General features: G+C 29.0%; 5 protein-coding genes across 11 annotated transcripts; 2 read left to right on the top strand and 3 right to left on the bottom strand.

Moving 5' to 3' along the window:
* The first annotated feature begins 64 nt into the window (after nucleotides 1–64).
* Nucleotides 65–2347, top strand: LOC100743290 (high mobility group protein 20A). Its single transcript, XM_003484949.4, has 7 exons — nucleotides 65–328; nucleotides 403–595; nucleotides 681–864; nucleotides 951–1227; nucleotides 1303–1384; nucleotides 1510–1725; nucleotides 1802–2347. The coding sequence occupies exons 2-7, from the start codon at nucleotides 505–507 to the stop codon at nucleotides 1936–1938; spliced, it is 987 nt and encodes a 328-aa protein (XP_003484997.1). The 5' UTR covers nucleotides 65–328; nucleotides 403–504; the 3' UTR covers nucleotides 1939–2347.
* LOC100740688 (protein MMS22-like) lies at nucleotides 2271–7125 on the bottom strand. Its single transcript, XM_012386465.3, has 19 exons — nucleotides 6867–7125; nucleotides 6638–6772; nucleotides 6415–6568; nucleotides 6144–6329; nucleotides 5940–6053; nucleotides 5680–5865; nucleotides 5354–5601; nucleotides 5195–5292; nucleotides 4948–5123; nucleotides 4702–4860; nucleotides 4396–4633; nucleotides 4100–4328; nucleotides 3943–4039; nucleotides 3677–3871; nucleotides 3430–3603; nucleotides 3007–3360; nucleotides 2723–2925; nucleotides 2466–2654; nucleotides 2271–2402 (listed from the first exon to the last, which is right to left on the bottom strand). The coding sequence occupies exons 1-19, from the start codon at nucleotides 7079–7081 to the stop codon at nucleotides 2348–2350; spliced, it is 3405 nt and encodes a 1134-aa protein (XP_012241888.1). The 5' UTR covers nucleotides 7082–7125; the 3' UTR covers nucleotides 2271–2347.
* Nucleotides 7126–7890: 765 nt separating this feature from the next.
* On the bottom strand, nucleotides 7891–9479 carry LOC117151751 (cilia- and flagella-associated protein 221-like). The gene is made up of 5 exons (XM_033321206.1): nucleotides 9113–9479; nucleotides 8841–9037; nucleotides 8675–8778; nucleotides 8429–8588; nucleotides 7891–8013 (listed from the first exon to the last, which is right to left on the bottom strand). Exons 1-5 carry the CDS (start codon nucleotides 9365–9367, stop codon nucleotides 7917–7919), a joined length of 813 nt encoding a protein of 270 aa, XP_033177097.1. The 5' UTR covers nucleotides 9368–9479; the 3' UTR covers nucleotides 7891–7916.
* Nucleotides 9480–9601: 122 nt separating this feature from the next.
* LOC100741886 (serine/threonine-protein phosphatase 6 regulatory ankyrin repeat subunit A-like) lies at nucleotides 9602–15251 on the top strand. 2 transcript variants are annotated; one of them, XR_002946922.2, is made up of 15 exons: nucleotides 9602–9879; nucleotides 10289–10674; nucleotides 10748–10940; nucleotides 11022–11211; nucleotides 11299–11545; nucleotides 11619–11733; nucleotides 11915–12225; nucleotides 12306–12516; nucleotides 12575–13101; nucleotides 13171–13329; nucleotides 13403–13677; nucleotides 13758–13993; nucleotides 14070–14199; nucleotides 14277–14544; nucleotides 14646–15251. XR_002946922.2 is itself a non-coding variant. In XM_012386246.3 (14 exons), exons 1-14 carry the CDS (start codon nucleotides 9853–9855, stop codon nucleotides 14387–14389), a joined length of 3120 nt encoding a protein of 1039 aa, XP_012241669.1. In that variant the 5' UTR covers nucleotides 9602–9852; the 3' UTR covers nucleotides 14390–15251. The 2 variants fall into 2 exon arrangements, 1 of the variants encoding a protein (XP_012241669.1); XM_012386246.3 differs by having other exon boundaries at nucleotides 14277–15251.
* Nucleotides 15252–18055: 2804 nt separating this feature from the next.
* On the bottom strand, nucleotides 18056–22388 carry LOC100743169. 6 transcript variants are annotated; one of them, XM_024368268.2, is made up of 5 exons: nucleotides 22288–22388; nucleotides 20748–21004; nucleotides 20414–20492; nucleotides 19528–20290; nucleotides 18056–19382 (listed from the first exon to the last, which is right to left on the bottom strand). In XM_024368268.2, the coding sequence occupies exons 3-5, from the start codon at nucleotides 20444–20446 to the stop codon at nucleotides 18196–18198; spliced, it is 1983 nt and encodes a 660-aa protein (XP_024224036.1). In that variant the 5' UTR covers nucleotides 20447–20492; nucleotides 20748–21004; nucleotides 22288–22388; the 3' UTR covers nucleotides 18056–18195. The 6 variants fall into 6 exon arrangements, with proteins under 6 accessions (XP_024224036.1, XP_012241723.1, XP_012241717.1 ...); XM_012386300.3 differs by lacking the exon at nucleotides 22288–22388 and adding an exon at nucleotides 22104–22232; XM_012386294.3 differs by lacking the exon at nucleotides 22288–22388 and adding an exon at nucleotides 22104–22232 and having other exon boundaries at nucleotides 20818–21004.
* Nucleotides 22389–22435: the final 47 nt, after the last annotated feature.

The raw sequence follows: 22435 nt of genomic DNA, 5'->3' as shown, positions 1-22435 counted from the left end.
AAAAATTTGGTGTTTTGATTCAGCGGTAAAATTAGACTTTTGAATTGGTATCGTTCGAATCGTTTTCATGAAAATTTGACATTAGTGTTTATGCCAACCAAGTTTTAGGATTATGTGTTTTCATCAATATTCTGTTTTTGTCATAAAATATTAATTCCTTCTTAAAAAATATATACAACAAAATAATACGGATCCGAATTTATTATAGTGCTTTCTTCATGTTTCATTGTTATAAACATACTAATATTTGCATCGTTTAACCTAATAAACTGTTATTACACACATTCTTTCGTTACGTCCTTTAAAAATATATTTAAAAATAATTATAGTAAGTATAATATCTCATAATCATTAAATTTATGTCTTCTATAAAGTAATAGTATATTTCATGTAACTTGACAGGTGTTAATGAAATTATAACTTTAAGTTTAATAAAATCAGTCATGTGTCTTGTTTAAAATAAGTAACATATTAAAACGAAGTGAAAACATTTATTATTAAAAAATGAGTGAAAGTGCACTAATTAATGATGTGCCTGAAAGTAATGGTGGATCAGAACAACCCGTTTACAATGGAGAAACTGAGGAACATACGAGTATATTTAGACTGATAATCTATTCATTTAAAATAAAAGAACATTTCTTTATATTATTATTTAATTGTAACAATTTATTTGTTAGACAAATCACCTGGAAGCGGAGAAGATAAAACACCTGATTCGATATGTGATAATGGAGTTAAAAAAAATAATACAGCTTCTGCTGTTGCAAGTAATACTACCAATACAACTAATAGAGCTAAAAAGAGGAAGAAAATTCCAAGAGATGCCACTGCCCCTAAGCAACCTTTAACTGGTTATTTCAGGTATAGTTCTTTTGGGTATTCTTTCAGTGTTTTTTCAGTATTCAAAAATGTATAATAAAAATGAAAAATATATTTAATTATAACAGATTTTTAAATGATCGACGAGAAAAAGTAAGGACTGAAAACCCTACTCTATCATTTGCTGAAATCACAAAACTTCTTGCTTCAGAGTGGAGTACTCTACCTGCTGATCAAAAACAGCAATATTTAGATGCAGCAGAGCAGGATAAAGAACGATATAATCGTGAATTTAGTGATTATAAACAGACAGAAGCGTACCGATTATTCAGCGAAAAACAATCTTCAGAAAAACAAGAAAATAAAAAGGAAAGAAATGGAACTGATGTAAATTCAGAGCAAAATGTATGATATTTTTGTCTGAATTATCAACTATGTCTCAATTTACCATATCAATGTTAACATTTAATCTTTTATTAGGATATTCAACAAGATAAAGATAATGACTTCACAGGTTTTGATATACCTATTTTTACAGAGGAATTTTTGGATCATAATAAAGGTACATGATAAATATTTTGATATTTACTCTTCATATGCAAAATAATTAACTTAAAATCGTCATAGATGTTTTAGAAGTATTATAAGTACATAGAAATTTTATTTACATAACTTTTATATGTGTAGCATGTGAAGCTGAATTAAGACAATTAAGGAAAGCTACATCAGATTATGAAGCTCAGAATGCGGTGCTGCAACGACACGTAGACAGTTTGTATGCAGCTGTAAATCGTTTAGAATCTGAAACAAACCAACAACACACGACTAATCAAGCTTTACAGCGTCATTTGGATTCTCTTCGTTCACAATTAGCAAGTTGTTTTGCTTCAGTACCTCTACCAGGTTGAATTTGTATAATAATCTTCTCTACAGGATATGTTTCTCCATACATCTATTATTATGTATTTTTTACTATTAGGTACGAACGAAGGTGCAACATTACAAAATATTGATAATTACGTTGAAAGACTTGAATCGTTACTGACTGGCAATGTCGAACAATCTTTGCGAAACGCTGTACGTAACGCTGTATCTCGCCTTGAATTAATTGGATGACGATCGCCTCCCGGTAGTACAACTACTACATCAATAAAACACCATCGTTCAAGGCACTCACATCGAAAATAAAAAAAGTGATTGTGTTCTTTTCTACATACTTCGTAAAATATAATTTCCTTTTTTAATTGCGTATACTCTATATTATTCATCTATATCATAGATCTTGCGTATAGTTTAATAATAACGGTATATCTTTATATAACAATAATTTTCTATCCAATATGATTTTAAAATTATGCCTTATTTTTTAAATAAATATAATTTATGAGGTATAATTGCATAGAGTTATGTATACAGATGCAATTATTCGTTTGTGTAATTTACATGTACCTAATCAATTCGTAGCATAATAAGGAAGTATCATTATGATACTCTCAGACATTTATTAATAAATTTTTTAAACTTATCAGTGATTTGTCATATTGCTTTTCATAAGATTTCGAAGTTGATTCCAGCAGTATCTGAAAGTGAATCAAAATTCGTGTATAGTTTGCAAAATTAGTCATTTTTCATGGTTTTCTTACCTAAAAGATGCCGCATTTGGGCGTCGATGGATTTCCAAATCATTTAAAGTATATTCAAGTTCTGGTGATAAAAATTGTACCATTTCAGTCGATATTGGTAAAATCGAACGTAAAAGTTCGAAAGTATTATGCTGATTTATAATTAGTGACCTTTTAACAGAACTAGATATTATATTATAGAACTTATTCCTGGAATTTTTAATTCTATAAATTATTGTTTAGAAGCAAATATTAAATTAGTGAAAACCAATACTTACTGTAAAGAATTATTCTCTTTGTAATATCTATTTCTAATAATATTATTTATAAAGTCAATAGTCTGTTGTTTATGTGGATGATGGTCATGAACTTTTACATAGCATCCAATAATATATGATGTACAAATTACAATAATGGATTCTACTATATGACATGCATAATTTATTTCATCTTTAAGCAGATTTTGTAAAAGTATCATTACCTGTATTAAAGATATAATAAATGGTAATGGATCTATAATTATATAAAAAATAAAATAATACATATAAATAATAATACATACTAAATAAAAATGTTTATGCATCATATTGTCATTCGAAACATTAAAAAAATTCGTCATCAAAATCTCAAGTATCAAGCGTATATAATCTGCTTTTGCATCTTTAAAGCATTTTAGTAATGAGTCAGATACTTTAAAAGTATTTGCATTAGTAGTTGGTATTATTAAAAATGGCATGTACTGATCAAAAAGATCTCGTATTAATACTTGAAGTGATATATCACTTTTAACATTAAGGGTTTCCATACCCAAAAGTATCATAGAAAACGTCTTCTTTCCCAAATTCTTTAAAAAATTATGTTCTACTGACAATATAGTTTTATTTAGTAATGTTCTGAATATGTTATTTGGTTGATTCTAAAAAGCAATTTAAATTACTATAATACACACATTCATTAATTACATAGAATAACTGCATATACTTACTTTAGAATATAACATAATAGAAGTACAGAGAATTAGTGTTCCAATGCACCTATATATCCATAAAGCCAATTCTGAATCTTTAGTTTCCTCCATAATAGGTAAAAGAATCCATTTTTCTAAATGATTGAAATACAATCTCCATTTTATATCGTACTGGATTCGTTCCTGTTCAGTCTAAAAAACATTAGTAATGAGCATCTCGAATTGCATTCTAATATATATATGAATAATTGTATAAATATATTACTTTCAAAGTGCTTCTTTTCTTCATTGAATGCATTATAAACATTAAAATAGACTCATCGTTATTTTGAAATTCTTGAATATCATTAGATGTTTCAAAAATCTTTTGTATGTCTTCCAATTGTAATATATAATTTTGTAAAACTTTTATTTCATTCCTGTTTGTATCATGACCAATGATGGAACATTTTATCCATGCCTAAAATTCGAATATAATGCAAAAATTGTATTATTCAAAAAATTTATTATTTAATAATCTTATTCACTAACTTGTATAATTATTGTATCAAAATTTTTTATTTCTTTCTTCAGATCTTGAATTGCTTGGTCTTGTTTAAGTATTAATGTCAAATAATGTCTTGTAATTCTGAAATGAGATTTTCATATAATATATTTTGATTATAATATAAATGTTCAATTCTATTACCTTATGTCTTTAACAATTACTGATGATGCAAAGTGCTGAAATAAAGTCGTAGCTGAATGCTTATACTTTTTTGCTGTTGCTGGATTTTTCAATGCTTCCAAAGTAAATAAAACAGCAAGTTTTGAAATATCTTCAAAGTGTACATTAGTAAGAGCAGGATCAAATACAAGTTGTCTAACTCTACTTGCAACATAACACCATAAAGCATCCAGCATCTGTTCTACATCACCTACATATAAATGAATTAAAAAACAGATAACAAATTACAATTTTTATATGATGAAAAAATAACGAACCTGTATTAGAAGTTTTAGCGAGGTAAATGCAGCTTTCGAAAACGTTAATTAACACTTTCATTAACGTTCCTACCATTTTATTTGAACATTCTAATAAATATCGATCTATCCATCCACTAAATAATAAATATTTTCCTAATCCAATGTTGGTGGATGACAAAATCGTACTAAATACATCAATGAAGTTATTCATCATTATACGAGATGTATCATCTTTGCGACAGCATATAATATTCACCTAAAAATTCAATTAAAATAAACAACATAAAATACTAAGTCTACTGAGACCAAGTTATTATACTGTACCGTATTTATATATAAAGATGCTATATTTGCCAAGTTCAGTTTAAGATCATTATATAAAAGAAGAACAGTCAGTTTTCCTTTCCAAATTAAATTATGTTTTTTACCATTCTCATTATTATATTCTTTTGATAACGGTAAAAGATCTAACATTACTGAACACTGTAAAAAGTTAATTATAAATCTGTTGTCTATTTTCACGAACATAACTTTTGGAAGAAGATTATAATAATTGTATTCAGAACTTACAACATTTGTAGTATCAGCAGTAACAGCTAATGTTAAGAATAATGAAAGAAAATTATATAAGCCAGTTGTTGAAAATTCTTCAACTTTACCCTTGGAAAATTTAGAATAAATGCGACCTTTAATTTGATTCCAATGTTTTGTATCGTTGTTATTATAATTTATACGTAAAAAGGATCCTACAACACGTAATTACGATAAAATTAACATATTTATTAATTCAATTAACTCATATAGAAACAAGACTTACCAAGTAAACGCAAGAACATTCCATAACTTGATTCCTTAATACATTCTGTGTTAGTAATTCTATCTTTTACTTGTTTAAGAAGATCCATAGTAGTTTTCCTAACAAAGAATTCTTTAAATTTATGATAAAAAATTATAAATACATAAAGTATTTACATACTTTTCAACTGACAATGTCCAAGGGCCAGATACTTGTAACAAAAATGGTTCGTCTAATCTTTTATGAAAGCAGTCCCAAAGAAGAGAAATAATTGAAACTTGAGGGTGCCACCAATTAGTAACAATAGTATTTAATAAAGGTATCATAATGCATAACTCTTCATCAATTTCATCTCGTTCACCATCTTTTCCACCTTTAGAAATATATGTTTTCAAAATTCTTTCTACTTGCTCGTAGTTAGGCCTGATCTTTAAAAAAATAAATAAATAGTTAACTTTGATGAATACATGGAGATTTGAAAAATAAAAAAATTAAAATATAATTACCCTTGAACATTTAGATCCTAAGTATATTCCATCACTATTGTATCCATATAAAAGTGAAAGATGATGAACAATCCATAAGCAGAATAGCTCAGAATTTTTGCAAAGTGTTAGAAAGTCTTTATTGTTATTAGATACATTTCTGTTCAATAATCTATTGATGCATTCATTAATATACTCCCAAAAAGACTATAAATATAAAAACAAGCAATATAAAAACAAATAAATATAAAAACATCCATAAAAAATTATATATGCAATACCTTTGATTTCATTCTATCTGATAAACTATCAATAAATATCTGAAGCATAAGCCATAATTCACGAATACAAGTACAATTATATGGAGTTTTCTGTTGCACTTGTGTCAAAGGCATCTAGAATGTATTGCAAAGAAAACACAGATGTAAAAGGTATATTCAAATATTTAATCATAATATTTTATAAAAAAAACAGTATACTTTTACCGTCTCAAATATTTTTAATGAAATATAAATTAGATCATTAATAATCATTGCTTGAACATTTTCAAATTCATCCAAATGGTTTTCGATTGAATACTGGCTATATATATGTTTTGTATACATTAATGAGATAAAGAACCACCTTAATTCAATGTGCATATGATACATATGATATTCTGGTTGTGTACACTATAATATGTGAAGCATAAAATTATGATATTAAATATCATTATATTTAAATACAATATTGTGTATATTATTCTTATCTACAAACCTGATTGCCTAATTTAGAGGGTGCATAATGGAATGTTGTATCAGGAATATTATGTATTCTTTCTAGGAAATGTTTTATTATAACGAATAATTCATTAAATTCTTCTTCAATATTTTCATTTATAACTTGCAATGATTGATAATTCCCTTTAATACTACAGATTTATATTCTTAGTATACATAACAAACAAACAAAAATAGCTTTACAGAATAAATTATCTTACCTATTTAGATATATTCGAATATATAGAATAAATTCTGATATTATACATCTTACATAATAAAAATCTATATCATCTGCCTTCGAACTTAAAACTTGATTATGAGTCTCATGCCTACTGAGTATTTTTAATTGCATACTGTTGAAACATAAATGGGATATCAATAAGTGTAATGAAATATCTTTATAATGAAATAGAATAATTCGTGCAATCATACAAAAATGCTTCTTACTTTATGCATTTGTTAAAATGTTTTAGATCTAACAATGCTGTTGTAAAAGGCACAGTATAATTAAAAAGTTGTATATTTTTTTCTGATGAGAGACATTCATCTTGTGGATACAAAACTTTCTCCACTTCTCCTCGTGAGAATAAACCATCTTTATCTAATTCCCAATCATTAAGATTCACTTTTCCATTACAGTTGAAAGTTAAACAAAAATCCATGTGTACAGTGTTATTGAAAAAGGTATAAATTATTCAATGCAAATGTGTGCACAAATTGAAACACATATTTTTATATTTAAATCTGAGATCTAATACATAAAATACAGAGTTACATTAAGAATATTATGCACAACTTTTGCAAATTTTCTCTGTCAGATCTCAACCACGAGCAGACGCTTTTTCCTAAGTTTTGGCGGCATTTGTAACAGTGCCACCTAGATATAAATCATATGATGACGCGCGTAACTTTGAAACAAATATTTGCAATGATCATTTTATAGTAAATTACAAATTTAAATAACAATGTTAAACTTTCAGTCAAGGCTCGCAATAAATCGTATAACGCTCTGTTTCTCAAGCTTTCAAAGTAAGTGAATAATTTTTTACAAATGGTTCTTCAAATTTGCTAATTAATTCGGGCGTTATGTTTTGCAATTTTGAAAGTGCCTTTATTAATCGATTCCTTAACACAATTTTACGAGCCACTTGAAGAAAAGGGAGAATTTTGTAATAGTGAAAAAATGGCTCTTCTTTCCGAGACGACGTTGGGATTGAGCTTGGATACTGAGAAAAAAGGTTTGTTATAAAGAGTTCTTTTTTTAAGATAAATAATTTATAATTAAGATATATGTGTACAGTTTGAGAAACCCTTAAAATTCTTTGCCTTCTCTTTTTAGTCTTTTTTTGTTCGAAGATACATTTTTCTGAGGTCATTATTAAATCTTTATAGTCATTCCAAGCTTGTTCTTGCTGTGTTTTAATTTCAACAATTTGATTTTTACTAGCATTGGATGTTCCATAATTTACTTTCACCTTATGATGATATTTCACTTGTTCATTTTCTTGATAGCGATTTTCTACTTTTACCAAAAATTCTTTCAGTTTTTGCACTTTTTGCTCCATAGTTTGAAATAAAAATACACCCAACGGTCCTGACAAATAAATAATTTACTTCTTATATATATTTTACATGTAAGCCTATATATATATATAATCTAACCCTTTAATTCATATTCGTTAAATAATTTTCGAATTTTCAAATTTAAAATACAGTTGACAGCGTGCAATGTGTAAAGGGGAAAATAACATTGTTTTAATAAAAGTTTTTCGGAACTTGTGAATTTCATAGTAGATTCTTTTAAATATTTCGGTTTATTTTTCTTTACGGAAATTGGTTTTGCTCCTTTGCAAAAAGTTGTGCTAATATTTTTCTGCTGTATTTTGTTTTCCATTTTTTCATCGATGGTCTCCAATTTTTCTCTAATCGTTCAGTAATGTTTTCAAATTATATTTATTTGTATTATTTTTCCTTTCTTAATAAGAAATTGTGTCTATAAGTATTCTCACCGTAAAAGACCTGGTCGAGTATAGGCATAGAAATTTATAATATGTGGACTTTTGCATAGATCAGATATGAATATTCGAATTTCAAAATTCATACTTATATATCTAAGAGGCCTATAAATAATCGCAATTATTGCAGGATTCTGCTTTGATTTTATGTGACCTAGAACATGAATAACACAATTTTATAATCTTAATCATTATTCTATGACATCCTATGTGTTATATAAGTAAATAGGTATACCCTACCCCAACGAGGATAAACGTCGACACACGATCCTCCGTTAAATGGTATAATAGTGAAAGAAAAATCTTTCTCTGCGTGGGAATGTATTGGTATTTTGTAGCAAACCCTTTAACAATAAATAATTAGATTCATGCTATATATCAAACAATGATCGAGGAAGTAGCTTACGTTCGACCAAGTGGTACATGTCCAAAATTCACAATAGTGGGAAAGGAAAATTTGGTCGTCATTTCCGCGTAGATTTTTATTTGCGTTGTTTGATCATTGTAATAAAGTATTTTTAAAGTGTCATTATAATCTCTATTTTCATCAGGTATAAATAAAATATTCATTTTGAAAACAGATCCAGGATTGAGCCATGTTCTCTATACAATATATACAATTTAATTTCATATAAAACATAAAAAATTAAAGAAAGAATTTCAATCCTTTTTATTCACCTGATAAATATCTTTAAACCTGAAATAATGAGTTTCCAATGGTAAAAATCGAATGGGACACGGTTTAACAAAAAAGTTCGTAATTTCTACTGTTTTCTCTTGAACTTTAAAATTTCCGAAATCAAAATTAAATTTCAATTTCGAAGGTACTACGCTTAATATACCATTATTTGATTCTTCTTCGAATTTATGTATATTTTTTTTTTTAGTTTTATCTATACAGTATTGTGTTTGGTCAAATATATCCATATCCATTTCAGCGTAGAAAACTGGTATTATAATAATATTATTTGACCAGAGAAATCTGTTATGTGAAATGCAACAGGAAACAGCTGAAAGATAAGCATATATTATTTCGTATAACTTGAGGTAAATAATTTAATTTTCGCGCGAGTGTGTCATTCATATTTCCATCTGTTTACAAAGCTTCTGATAATTTGACAGAACAAAGATAGAGTGCACTATGAGAAGATAGCTATAACTGTTTATATTTGAAGATAGAATTATTATGGATATTTTCGTAATTTTTTCATATACATGATACCGCTGTTTATTTGAAGAACAGTTGGTTCCACGATACGCTTATAATAAATTGTCGATTGCAAAAAGGAAGTAACATCTCTAACGATACTTGTGAAGTATGACTCACACTACTATGTCAGTTTTTTACAGTTCTACAACTATGTTTTTATAAATACTTCCGTGTTTGTATAAACTGAAACAATTTACTATATATAATCATGAACGTACAGGAATTGCGTGATGGGGTATGTCTTTCTCTATTCCTTTAAATAAATGCATTTTGCTAAACAGTTCTCGAATAGATAAATTGCAAAGTTGGAGGTTATACTCATGTGTCAAACATCCGATTTGTTTCTAAATCTTTGCAATATAATAATTTTGTTAGCATTTTATTTCTCCACATTATCACGTAACTCGAACTTTAGGAACTTTAAGTTAGTATAAATTTATCGCATCATTGCATATTATAAAATTTTTGTATAGTAATTACTTTCTGGTTATTCTTATATTTCTTATTAAGCTTTTTAGTTTCACCTATTTGTATTATTTTTTAGAATGTAAGGGTACTGATATTATATTCTACAAATATGGTTAAAGTTATAAAAGATATATGATTTAAATATGTTTTGGAATAAAATATTGGTATCTTTGCAGTCTCCTTTGTTACAAGCTATATTTTTTGGAGATGTAGACGAAGTTCGAGCATTGTTATCAAGAAAGGAAGATCCAAATTGGCAGGATAGGGAACAAAGATCTCTTTTGCATGCAGCTGCATATAGGGGAGATCCAGCGATTGTAGAAGCACTTTTGTTAAATGGAGCTGTAGTAAATGCTAAAGATAAGAAATGGTTAACTCCTTTGTATAGAGCTTGTTGCTCAGGGAATCCCAATGTAGTAGAAGTTTTATTAAGCCACAAGGCAGATGTTAATATCAGGGATCGTAGTTGGCAAACTCCTTTACATGTAGCAGCAGCAAATAATGCAGTTCAATGTGTTGAGCTGATAGTGCCACATTTAATGAACATTAACGTAGCAGACAGGTTTGTATTTTTAATATTCCCTGATTAATTTATTTGAGTAGAAATTAATCATGTACGCTATAAACATTTACAGAGGTGGTAGAACAAGTTTGCATCATGCAGCTTACAATGGACATTTGGAAATGACAGAATATTTGGCTCAAATTGGTTGTGTAATAAATGCTTCTGATAGGCAAGATCGCAGAGCCTTACATTTTGCAGCATACATGGGTCATGATGGAATAGTGAGGGCACTTATAGCAAAAGGAGCAGATGTAGATGTTAAAGTAATATAAATTTTTTAACATTTTTCATTCTTGTTATTTATGTTATAAAATGTTATTTATATCTACTTGTATATTGTGAAGGATCGAGATTTGTATACTCCGTTACATGCAGCTGCAGCATCTGGCAATGTAGAATGCATGCACACATTAATTAAGTCTGGGGCAGATATTGAAGCAAAAAATGTGTATGGAAATACTCCTTTACATATTGCATGTTTAAATGGTCATGCTGATGCAGTTACAGAATTAATTGCCAATGCAGCAAACGTTGGTGAGATGATCTTAAAATTTGTTGAAAAAATTTTGTTTGCAATTTTTATTGATGATTCTTGATGATAGATGATGATTCTTTTAATAGAAGCTGTAAATTATCGGGGACAAACGCCGTTACACGTTGCTGCTGCTAGCACTCATGGTGTTCACTGTTTAGAAGTACTTTTGAAAGCTGGTTTGAGAATAAATGTTCAATCAGAAGATGGGCGTACACCTCTACATATGACTGCAATCCATGGTAGATTTACTCGATCAAAAAGCTTACTTGATGTTGGAGCATTGCCAGACACTAAAGATAAAAATGGAAATACCGCTTTACACGTCGCCGCTTGGTATATTACAATAACAACTTTATTTTATTCAATGATCTTTTTTCAATATCTATCTGAATCCCAACTCATGTAGGTTTGGCCATGAATGTTTAACAACAACTTTATTGGAGTATGGTGCATCCCCAGCAGCACGCAATGCTGAACAGCGTACCGCATTGCATCTTAGTTGCTTGGCAGGTCATATCGAGGTAACGTGTTTATATATGTATATATTTACATTTATATATATATATTTATATATATATATATATATATATATATATTTATATATATTTATATTTATATTTATATTTATATTTATATTTATATATATATATGTATATATATACTAACATTTCTGTTAAATTAATTTTTTAATGACATTTACAGGTCTGTAGAAAACTATTACAAGTTGATAGCCGACGTATAGATTCAAGAGATATTCGTGGTAGAACACCACTACATTTAGCAGCATTCAAGGGATCTGTTGACTGTTTAGATTTATTGTTATCCAATGGAGCTAATTTTCGATTAACTGATAATTATAGCAGGTTAGCACTTCATCATGCTGCTAGTCAAGGTCATTATCTTTGTGTTTTTACTTTGGTTGGATTTGGAAGTGATTCTAATGCACAAGACGTAGACGGTGCAACTCCTTTGCATTTAGCTGCAGCATCAAATCCCAGAGATTCTGGTGCTCAGTAAGTATTAGATTATTTATGTGTAGTTTACTCTGTACAAGAATTTCTCTAAAAATTTAATTTATATTATCTCTACTTAGATGCGTACAGTATTTATTAAAGCACAGAGCAGATCCGCGTTTGTGCGATAAACGAGGCTTTACTGCTATTCATTACGCTGTAGCTGGAGGAAATCAGCCAGCTTTAGTAGCTTTATTAGAAGCTTGTCCACAAGGGAATCTAATAGCGTCATCTAATTCTACAGGAAAGTCAGAACCTCCATTACCTGCATTAACACCCTTACATCTTGCTGTAAGTCTAAAGAAATTAATAGTTCAGTAACTGAAGATATAATTATTTACATTTATAGGCATACCATGGACATATTGAAATTTTAAGCTTACTACTACCATTATTTCCCAATACTAACATTAAAGAAGATACTGGTAAAACGCCACTGGATCTAGCTGCCTATAAAGGACACCAAACATGCGTTCAACTTTTATGCGTGTTTTATGGAGCTTGCGTATGGGTCCAAGATTCTATTACAAGGCGTACTCCAGTACATTGCGCAGCAGCAGCAGGTCATGTTAATTGTCTAGAACTTCTATTGGAGAATGCAGGAGATTCAAATGTAGTTAATTGTTACGATATCAAGCAGCGAACTCCTTTAACACTAGCAGTGGCAAATAGCAATCCAGAATGCGCCCAGTTACTTTTAAAATACAAAGCTGATTGTAATTTACTAGACATAAACAAGCATACACCATTATTTCGAGCAGTGGTTAAGGAACGTGATCATCAGTTAGTGGAGCTATTATTATCACATGGTGCACAAGTAGCGATACAAGATACAAATGGTAAAACGCCATTACATTTAGCCGCCGCATGTGGAAGGTTGGTTCCTTTTATCTAATTAAAAGATTTGTCAGTATTTTTATATACTCAAAATTTATTTTTTTGTAGAGTAAAAGCATTGGCTTCTCTTGTCAAAGCTAATCCTGCTGCTGCCACTTTAAAAGATGATCAAGGATGTACAGTCCTTCATTGGGCCTGTTACAATGGAAACTCGAATTGTGTGGAATATCTGTTAGAACAAAATGTAATTGACTCATTAGAGGGTAGGTATTTTCTCGATGTTAGGTAAATGAGTATTCTTGGTTTTGAACCTAAATTATTTTGTTTTATAAACAGGCAGTCCATTTTCGGCTGTTCATTGTGCAGTTTATCAGGGATCAGCACATTGTTTAGAATTATTAATAAATAAATTTGGGGGAAAGACTGTCGCTGCTCCGAGAGATGTTCCAGGTGGTCGGTTGCCTTTGCATATTGCAGCTAGTTCAGGATCTGTAGAATGTGCAAAACTGATTTTAAGTTCTGTTGGACCTGAATTAGCTGGGCTCGAAACTCCAGATTATTCAGGTCGAACGCCACTACTTTGTGCTGCTATTACGGGTCAATGTGCTGCTATTGGTATATTTTATTTAATTATGTAAATATTTGGTACTTATTTGGTGTTTCTTCTTCCTGTTCATAATTATTTCTATTGATAGAGTTATTGCTTGAATGGAAAGCTGATGTGCGTGCTGTTGATTGTAACAAAAACACAGCTCTTCACTTAGCTTGTCAAAGACGACATTCTGTTGCTGCTTCACTCTTACTAAATTTGATCAATTCACTTAATGCTAATGGTGAAAATACATCACAGCAACAACAAAGCATTATTAACATGGCCAATAAGCAGCGAAGAACACCATTACATCTAGCAGCAAGAAACGGCCTCGTAACGGTAAGGAAATGACTCATTGTATTTAAGTAATTGTTTTAGAATTGTAAGAACACTCATAGGAATTTATTTTCCACAGGTAACACGACGTTTATTGCAATCGGGTGCAAGTGTCGTTGCTGTCGATGCAGAAGGACTCACACCTGCATTAGCTTGTGCTCCGAATCCGGCTGTAGCACGATGTTTAGCCACCATTCTTGCTGCACATGGTGCGTATATTAATCTTCCCAATTCTCAATTTTTAGTTCAGGATTTGTCATAAGTTATTAGTCAATCATTACCATAGGTCAAAATTGGGAAGCTACACAACATTCACCGTCAATTCAACAAACATCAGAAGTATATTTAAATGGCAGAAGTGGTGATTCACAACACAGTTCAGATTCGGAGTTTTACTGACAGCAGGCATCACGCTTAGATCATCAAGCGTTTCAAAATTTAAACGTCGATTCAATGCACGGAAATATTGATGCAGCAAGATTAATTTGGACAAGCTGTTGGTTGTTTTCAATTTTGACATAATGCTTCTATATGTAAGAGAGCCAATTTATCAGGTATGGGAAATCAGTCCTTAACAATCGTTCATCTGCAATTGTCAACCTCTTAACAAGTAATAATGACAATACCCCCATTTTTACTATTAACATTTCGATAGAATTGCGAACTGCCAAGAGGAGTATGATAATATGTATTTAAACAATGGGTAAGAGAGCAATAATATTAGGCTTAAAAGTTTATATTATTCAGTAAGTATAACTAGATATCTTACATTAATCCTAGGACGCCTAAGGTGTTAAAAGATATAAAATCAGTCCAAAAGCGGGTCATTTTCTGTCTATATAAAAAAGGAGCGATGAATCCTGTTTTTCTTGTTTTATTCATTAAAAGACACACTTATTTACACTTTGAGCAAATGATCGAATTTAGCTATTTTCAATAATACCTTTTGTTCTTTGCAACTATCTTGTTGCAACACATGACATTTTTATAATATTTTTTATAATATTTCGATTCTATGGTCTTTATATAAACTACGAATAAACCAGTTCAGATAACATGACATAATAATAAACACATGAGCTGTCACTGACATCGAAACACATGTAACTACCTCTTAAGATTTATATGTAATTTATAATAGTGTTACATACAGCTTGAGAGTAAATTTTGTCACTGGTCAATTAGTTATATCACAAATACACTCAAGAAAAATTAGATTACTGGCCTCTTAGAAAAAATTTGTTGTAGGAAAAGTTAAAGTTTTGTTAAAGAGTGTTAAAGAAAAGTTAAAGAGTCTTGTGGACATTTTCTGACCCTCCCATAGGTGTCTTAGGGTTAAGGGAATATACATACCTTTATTTTTGCTTCAATGTCATAATTGCATGCACATATATGCTCCTGACACTGTGGTCAATGCGTAAATGTGTCTGGTACAAAAAATGGTTTGTAGATGAAACATAGATATTCATATAGTGAATTGCTGACGTAATTGATACCTCATTAAAAAAAAAGACACGATAATGCTTGCATTATCGATTTTATTGTAATGTAAGGATGCTCCATAGACTCGTAAATTTAATTCCTAAAATAAATTCCTGTGACCCGCCAGCTTACTGCTGTTACTTGCATATTTTTAATAATCAGCGATATTTATAATATAATAAAGCTTTCTCTATTTTGCAATGTAATCAATTTTTCATCAATTAGGAAAAGTACAAATTGTAAGAATAAAAAATGTTGTAGTTTTTTAAATATGATCATGCTATCATGTTTGAAATTTAGTTGGCATAAAGGAAAAAGAAGTCTATATATTTTCGTTTACTTTACATTGAGTCAACACTGTACAATGATTTAATTAATGTTGTCCATTGGAATCGTAATAGTCATTTTAATAGAGGATGTAGCAAGGCAGTTTTTATTATTTTACTTATTGAGACGAGTCTTAAGTGGACCATATAAAGGACATTAACCAATGAATGCATAGTCGATTAATTAACTGTATGAACACTTACAGTTTATAAATTTATTATCTATAGAGAAGTAGATAAATTACTAGTGACATGCTCTCTATATCTTATGGAGGAAAGAATATTAGGTTATTGATATAAGATAAATATTGCACAGAATCTTTGCATTTATTATTTTTAATAAGTTTATCTAAGGTCTTCCATTTGTAGTACCTTTATTTAAACTGTGAAGCGATATATAAGTACATCGAGCGGATTCCGTTTCTCGAATTTTTCAGTTTGGAATTTTAAGATTAGGTACGTTATACAAGCGTTTGATGTTTTTTTGTAGAAATATGTATATGTTTATAAAGAGAAATCAGCTCAACTAATAATTCAATTGCGTTCAATTGCATTTTATCGTATAAAGCGCGAGCGTTTTTAATTAACAAAAAGAACTAGTACGAAAGTAATAAACAGTACCGTATTATAAATGTCCTGTTGTAAATACAAAAAACGGACTTACATTGCCTGACAAAATTTTTAATATAATAGTACAGATTAACAAAAAGAGAAGAAAAGTTTAGATATTTTCTTAGATATTTGTAGTAAAAGCCTAAACTGCCTAAACACATTGACACACGGAAATATGAAAGTAGAGCTTGTAAAAGATGACATAAGTAGTTACGGTGAAGCATCATTAACGATCCATATGATTGATCGAGACCATGATTGAACTATCAATTAACAAAAATCGAATGATTTCTTTTATGTGTACATCGATATATAGGGTGTCTCAGTATTCATGACACTGGTAATATATTAAAATTTATATTGTAAAATGTATATAATTTGCAGTTCATAATACTGAAACTTTATTAGAGATAAAAATGTAAAAATTTAATTAATTTAATTTAAAAAGATGTAGCAATTTTATTCTACATTTTCAGTTAATTTTTACATACATCAGTACCTTGCTGATTGTATCATGATTATTAAGACACCCTGTATGTATGCACTGTTAATTTTGTACTTAAGAATTCCCGTAATATTTGCATTTATCACTATCAATATTGTAACAAAAAATAGAGGCGCAACAGATAATGCTGTGTCCATTTCGACCGATCAAAGAGTTTTCAAATCATATCGTGCACGGAATATGTATGTATTTTTATTGTATATATATATATCGATTGCGATGATTGTTTAAACAGGTGAATGTCCAAGTGTGCGTGATACCACAGACGAGTACTTGTACCAATGCGGTGGTACGAAAATGTGGAAAACTTAGGGTGAAATAGTCAATCCAGTTTGTACGTCGTCTTTTGCGAGTCACGCAAAGATCAAATAATACGTTATTTTTCTCTTGAAAAATGTGAAAAATCATGTGCGTTGTACATATTGACAAATATTTTTTAATACATCAATCGGTATGTATATTATGAATTCTGGGAATTTCATACCGTAATATTATATTAAAATTGTGCTACAATTAAACGACTGTCTCTGATATCGTGCATTCTGTATTACGCGATCATTTGTAATCAATAAACGACATTATGTTTTATTTTTATACAATTTTCTTTTCATTTTGTAGATCCACGTCTTTTCTGTTCTCTCTGCAATATAAAAGTTCAATACTTCAAACATCTTCAGCTTTATAAAAATCCATCTTATATATTATTGTTTCTTTCTTTTAATGCTTATAACCGTTTATTCTGTCACGTTCATCTAATCCAAAAGATCACTTTTTGCCTCAATTCTTTGCAACAAACAACTAATCAATTAAACAATAAATGAGAATTGCTTGAGAGATACATTTTTTATCATACGGATTTATTTCAGGAAATGTAATTCAGTAATTAATGAATAATTTCATAGATTAAAGCACAGTTGTTCTTATCTTAATAATTTAATAGGATAAAACAAAGAATTTCTATTTACTTTTTCATTTTATTCTTATTTTTTATAAAGATGTACATCTTTCTGGTACCAAAAAAATACATTAATATTAATATAGTAATTACCACAAGAAACTACCTTTTATTTACTTTTATAATAAAAAACAAGTGCCCTTTTATCATCATTAAATATTGCTAAATATTCTTAATAAAATTATTTACATGGCCGTTTTATTAATGTCATACAATATACTATTATAAGGCACAATTCTGCGTATGTATAGATATTATGATCTAATTGTATGTATGTTTAAGCAAATTAAAGGAATAAGAAGTCATGAGTCAATTTTTTATTATATTAGGTAAAATTGTTAGGTAAAATTCCATATTTTTCCATATATTTTGCAAAAGCAGGTAATAACTCTTTTACAGTAACTACCATGTATTCAAACAAGGCTGCTATTATTTTATTCAATAGTTTTTGCATTTGTTCATCATTAATGGAAGATGTATCTAAATACCTAAAATTTTCTTTTATATAATTCCATACAAAATGAACTGCTTTATGTAAATACTCTGAATCAAATGAAGATTTTGTTATCAGAGCAAGAGATATTTCAAATATTATAAGAAGAAAACATGAGGCATTCTTCATGTATCTTATATCATTTAAAATTTCAATAAATTGATTAATATCATATTTTATACTGTTCCCATTATTTAAAAATGCATCCTTTAATAAAGACAATAGCAAATCTTTTAACTGAGGCAATCTATCTTGAGCATTGCTATTCTCTTTGTTAAATGAATATTCATTTTCTTTCTTGTCATGTGCAAATAATATGTCTACAAATTTCATTGGATCTAGTAAATGTATACCACAAATTATCAGTTCGTTATTTTGCAAAGATATGGTAGGCATTTGAGTGGGAATGGCACCCAAATTATTTTCAAGTTGTAACTGTTGCTTGTTATTGATGTAACGTATAACTTCAGCATTTTCAAATATTTTATCTGTATTATTTGCAGCAGCAGTACGCTTCGCACGATTAAATTTTCTACGAAGATTTTTGGAACGTAAAGTGCTTCTATAGTTATCTAAAATGTTACCTTGTGTAGATTCAATTAACTCTGCTGCAAACTGGGTATTTAGAATTGCATTACCAAAGAACAAAATATGAGCTGCCAGAGATACTACATCTGAAAAATGAACTGTGCCATCTTCCTGATATCTATTATAGATACAGTATGCTTGATATCCTACACCAAAACCATTGATACCTAAATTACTTAATACTAATGTATTGTATGCAAGTCTAGTTGCAGTGCCTATATTACTACCATTCTGAACAAGCTTAGTAATAGCAAAAGATCCACCTAAGGCTGCTATACCAATTGTACTGCCAGTTATACCTAACCATGAAGAAAATGCATCTTTATCCTTTAGTGGATTTATAGTTTCTTCATGAGATCTTCTGTTTACTAATTTTTTTACTGATCTACTCACTGTCCATGCACCAGTTATGCCAGAACACGCTGTTGCACCTGCAATTGTAACAACATTATTATAATTTTACTTATTTTGTTATTATGCAACAATTACTCCCAGAAGAATATATTGTATTGTTATATATATAAATTGATAAACACTTATGCATATGAATATAAAATACAACTTTATGTAACCTACCTAGCACAACTGGACCAATAGGTGTAAACAAAGATGCAACTCCTAAAACAACTCCAGCTGCACTTATTACACTAGAAGCTGTATCTGCTACATTAAGAAAAGTATTTATAGGTTTACATGCAGGTGATTCTACAATTTCTAACCATACTGTTGAATATTTTTCAGTAATTTCATAAGTTGCATCTGGTTGATAAAATCCATCCTTTGGAAGAACCATGGTACATGGTGGTAAAGTATTGTTGTCCTTGTAATCTGTCCAACTTTTATATATCCTACCATTCATATCAATATACCAAATTTGTTGCTCTTTACATTGTGAGTATTTTATCTTAAATATTGGTGTTAAACATATGTTTATTTCGTTTTCCTCTTTTAAAGTAGGTACATTAACTGAATTATTTTTAGGATGGAATATTACGTTGAAAATTACTCCATAATAAACTCCTTTTGTGTTTGATTTTTCTTCCGTCCCTGCTTTTATGTTTTCTTCTCCAAATTGAAGTATTTTGTCATATATAATATCTATAGTTTTTTTGGCTTTCTTTGAGTAATAAAATGTTTCAACTAAATCATAGTTATTAGTTACTTTATCCTTATTATATAATACAACATCAGCCGTTTCATCTTCTGATGCAGGACCATAAATTGCAAACCCAATATTTTGTCTCAAATACTTATATTCATCTTCCTCATACAGTGTCCATTCTGCCAAAAGTTCATAATATTCTTGTTGCTGTACCTTAGCAATTCCCAACATTTCATCCTACAGAGAATTGAAAAAATGGAATAAATAATCCTTGTGCGCAAACAAAGATATTTAAGGAACTTATATTTTTTAATGAAAATGACTGCGAGCATTATGTATATGTATATAATTGATATTTACCCAAACTGGATCCATACTAGACATTGTATTCATTATAGGTGTAAAATTTTTTACAAGTACAAAATTACACAGATCTTACCTGCAACATACATTTTTAAATTACAATAAATTTTTAGCTTTTCACATATTATTTTTTGATTTTGGGACAAACGAATTGGACAAAACATTAAAATCATTAACAAAATATTACAATAAAATGAATGAATATTCACTTATCAATCAATTATTTAATAACACAAATATTTTTGTATTTCATCGATCTTTTTACGATATTAGCTAAAATTAAACTTGAATGTTTCGTTTTATAGCAACAAAGTAGATAAAATTCATTTACACATCAAAACTTTTGGTAATGTGTAATTCAATAGAATATGTAAATATACTTTAAAACACAATAAACTTACGATCGATGTATTAAAAAATAGGTGCCACGTCTTATATATTCTTGCATCGGTGCTTCCCCGTGTACAGAGCATGAGAATCCCAATCCTAAAATCCCCACAGTAAAATTCTACCATATATTCAAATATACATATTTAGGTCAGCCAAATGAAAATTCACAAAATCCGTTGTACAACTCAGCTAGCCAACCTAAAAATTAAAATTTTGTTTGGACATTATGCATTATGTATATATTCTTTAGATGCTAATTATTTTTCTTGTTATGTAATTAACATCCTTTATATAATATAAATATTATATATCAGCAAAAATATTATAAAATCTATTTATGTGTTTACTCTTCTCTCAGATTTAACTAAACTGATTAATCCATTCTTACCAGTGTAACGAAACAGTTGGACAATCTGGTATTATATAATACAAAATATTAAAAAATATTGCACATTTTCTGAATATGTGACTTACGTTGCAAATAACTAAAGAATATAAACTAAGAATATTTAACATCAGTGTTATTAACAGGAAATTTAATAATAAAGCTATTATATCAACATTGGATTATAGAAATAATGGATTATTTTACTAAATTTAATGCTCTTTACACAATTATAGTTCTATTAATGTTTCAATCAATATTTAACAAATTTAAAAATCTTGCATTTTATACAATATCGTAAAAATTTAATGCTTAGTAACTATACATATATTATCTGTACATAAAAGAATCAGATATTGAGAAATGTACCCTATAAGGACTTATTAATCTAAAAAAAAAGGAACAAGTTATAAGTTACATAGTAAAAATAACTTATCATTTATTACATCGTTCTTTATAATTCTGATAATGATTTTAATGTTTTACATCGTTCTTTATAATTGTGAATGTTGACAACAGTCGCAACATTATTAAATATCCATTTATTATATAATAACTATTCGACTGTTACATAGTAAAAATAACAGTCGAGTGTTACATAGTAAAAATAACAGTCGAGTAGTTATTATATAATAAATGGGTATTTAATAATGTTGCGACTGTTGTCAACATTTACAATTATAAAGAACGATGTAATCTTATTGTTGTAACTCAAATAAAAAGAAACACTATCCTTAATTTATTATAATATGCATTGACAGTGCACATGTAAATAGTATATTTCTTCTCATTGCAATAAGAGTAAAATTTAGAAATACGACATTTTTACATGTATAATTTTTTATAATACATGTATAAGATGTAACATGATTATAGTAAGATATAACTAAGATTTTTTGTAAAATACATTACTTCTATGCAAAATGACGGAAGCCCAAGCGCCTCTTGCGGGAATAAAGTAAAAATGAAATGATGGAAACGTCAGAAATAGTTCTTTAGTCTGCTCTATATTACTTTTGACTTCTTTTACTTTTATCATATCGCAACAGAAGAAAAAGTGCAATAACTTTAATATAGTAGTGAAATTCATATTTACAACTATATAAAAGCTTGAAAACATAAGGAAACTCTTGAATATCTTGAATTTCCGTGGTGGAGTCTGGTGTTTGTACTTGATCTCAGAATATTGTGCATGCGCGCCAACTAGCGACGAGAATCGACATTAGTTTTTCTGGCGAATCGAT

Source organism: Bombus impatiens, unplaced genomic scaffold (assembly GCF_000188095.3).
Source record: "Bombus impatiens unplaced genomic scaffold, BIMP_2.2 scf_0027, whole genome shotgun sequence".
In the NCBI taxonomy this organism is placed as follows: domain Eukaryota; kingdom Metazoa; phylum Arthropoda; class Insecta; order Hymenoptera; family Apidae; genus Bombus; species Bombus impatiens.
This window is presented reverse-complemented; position numbering and strand designations above follow the sequence as displayed.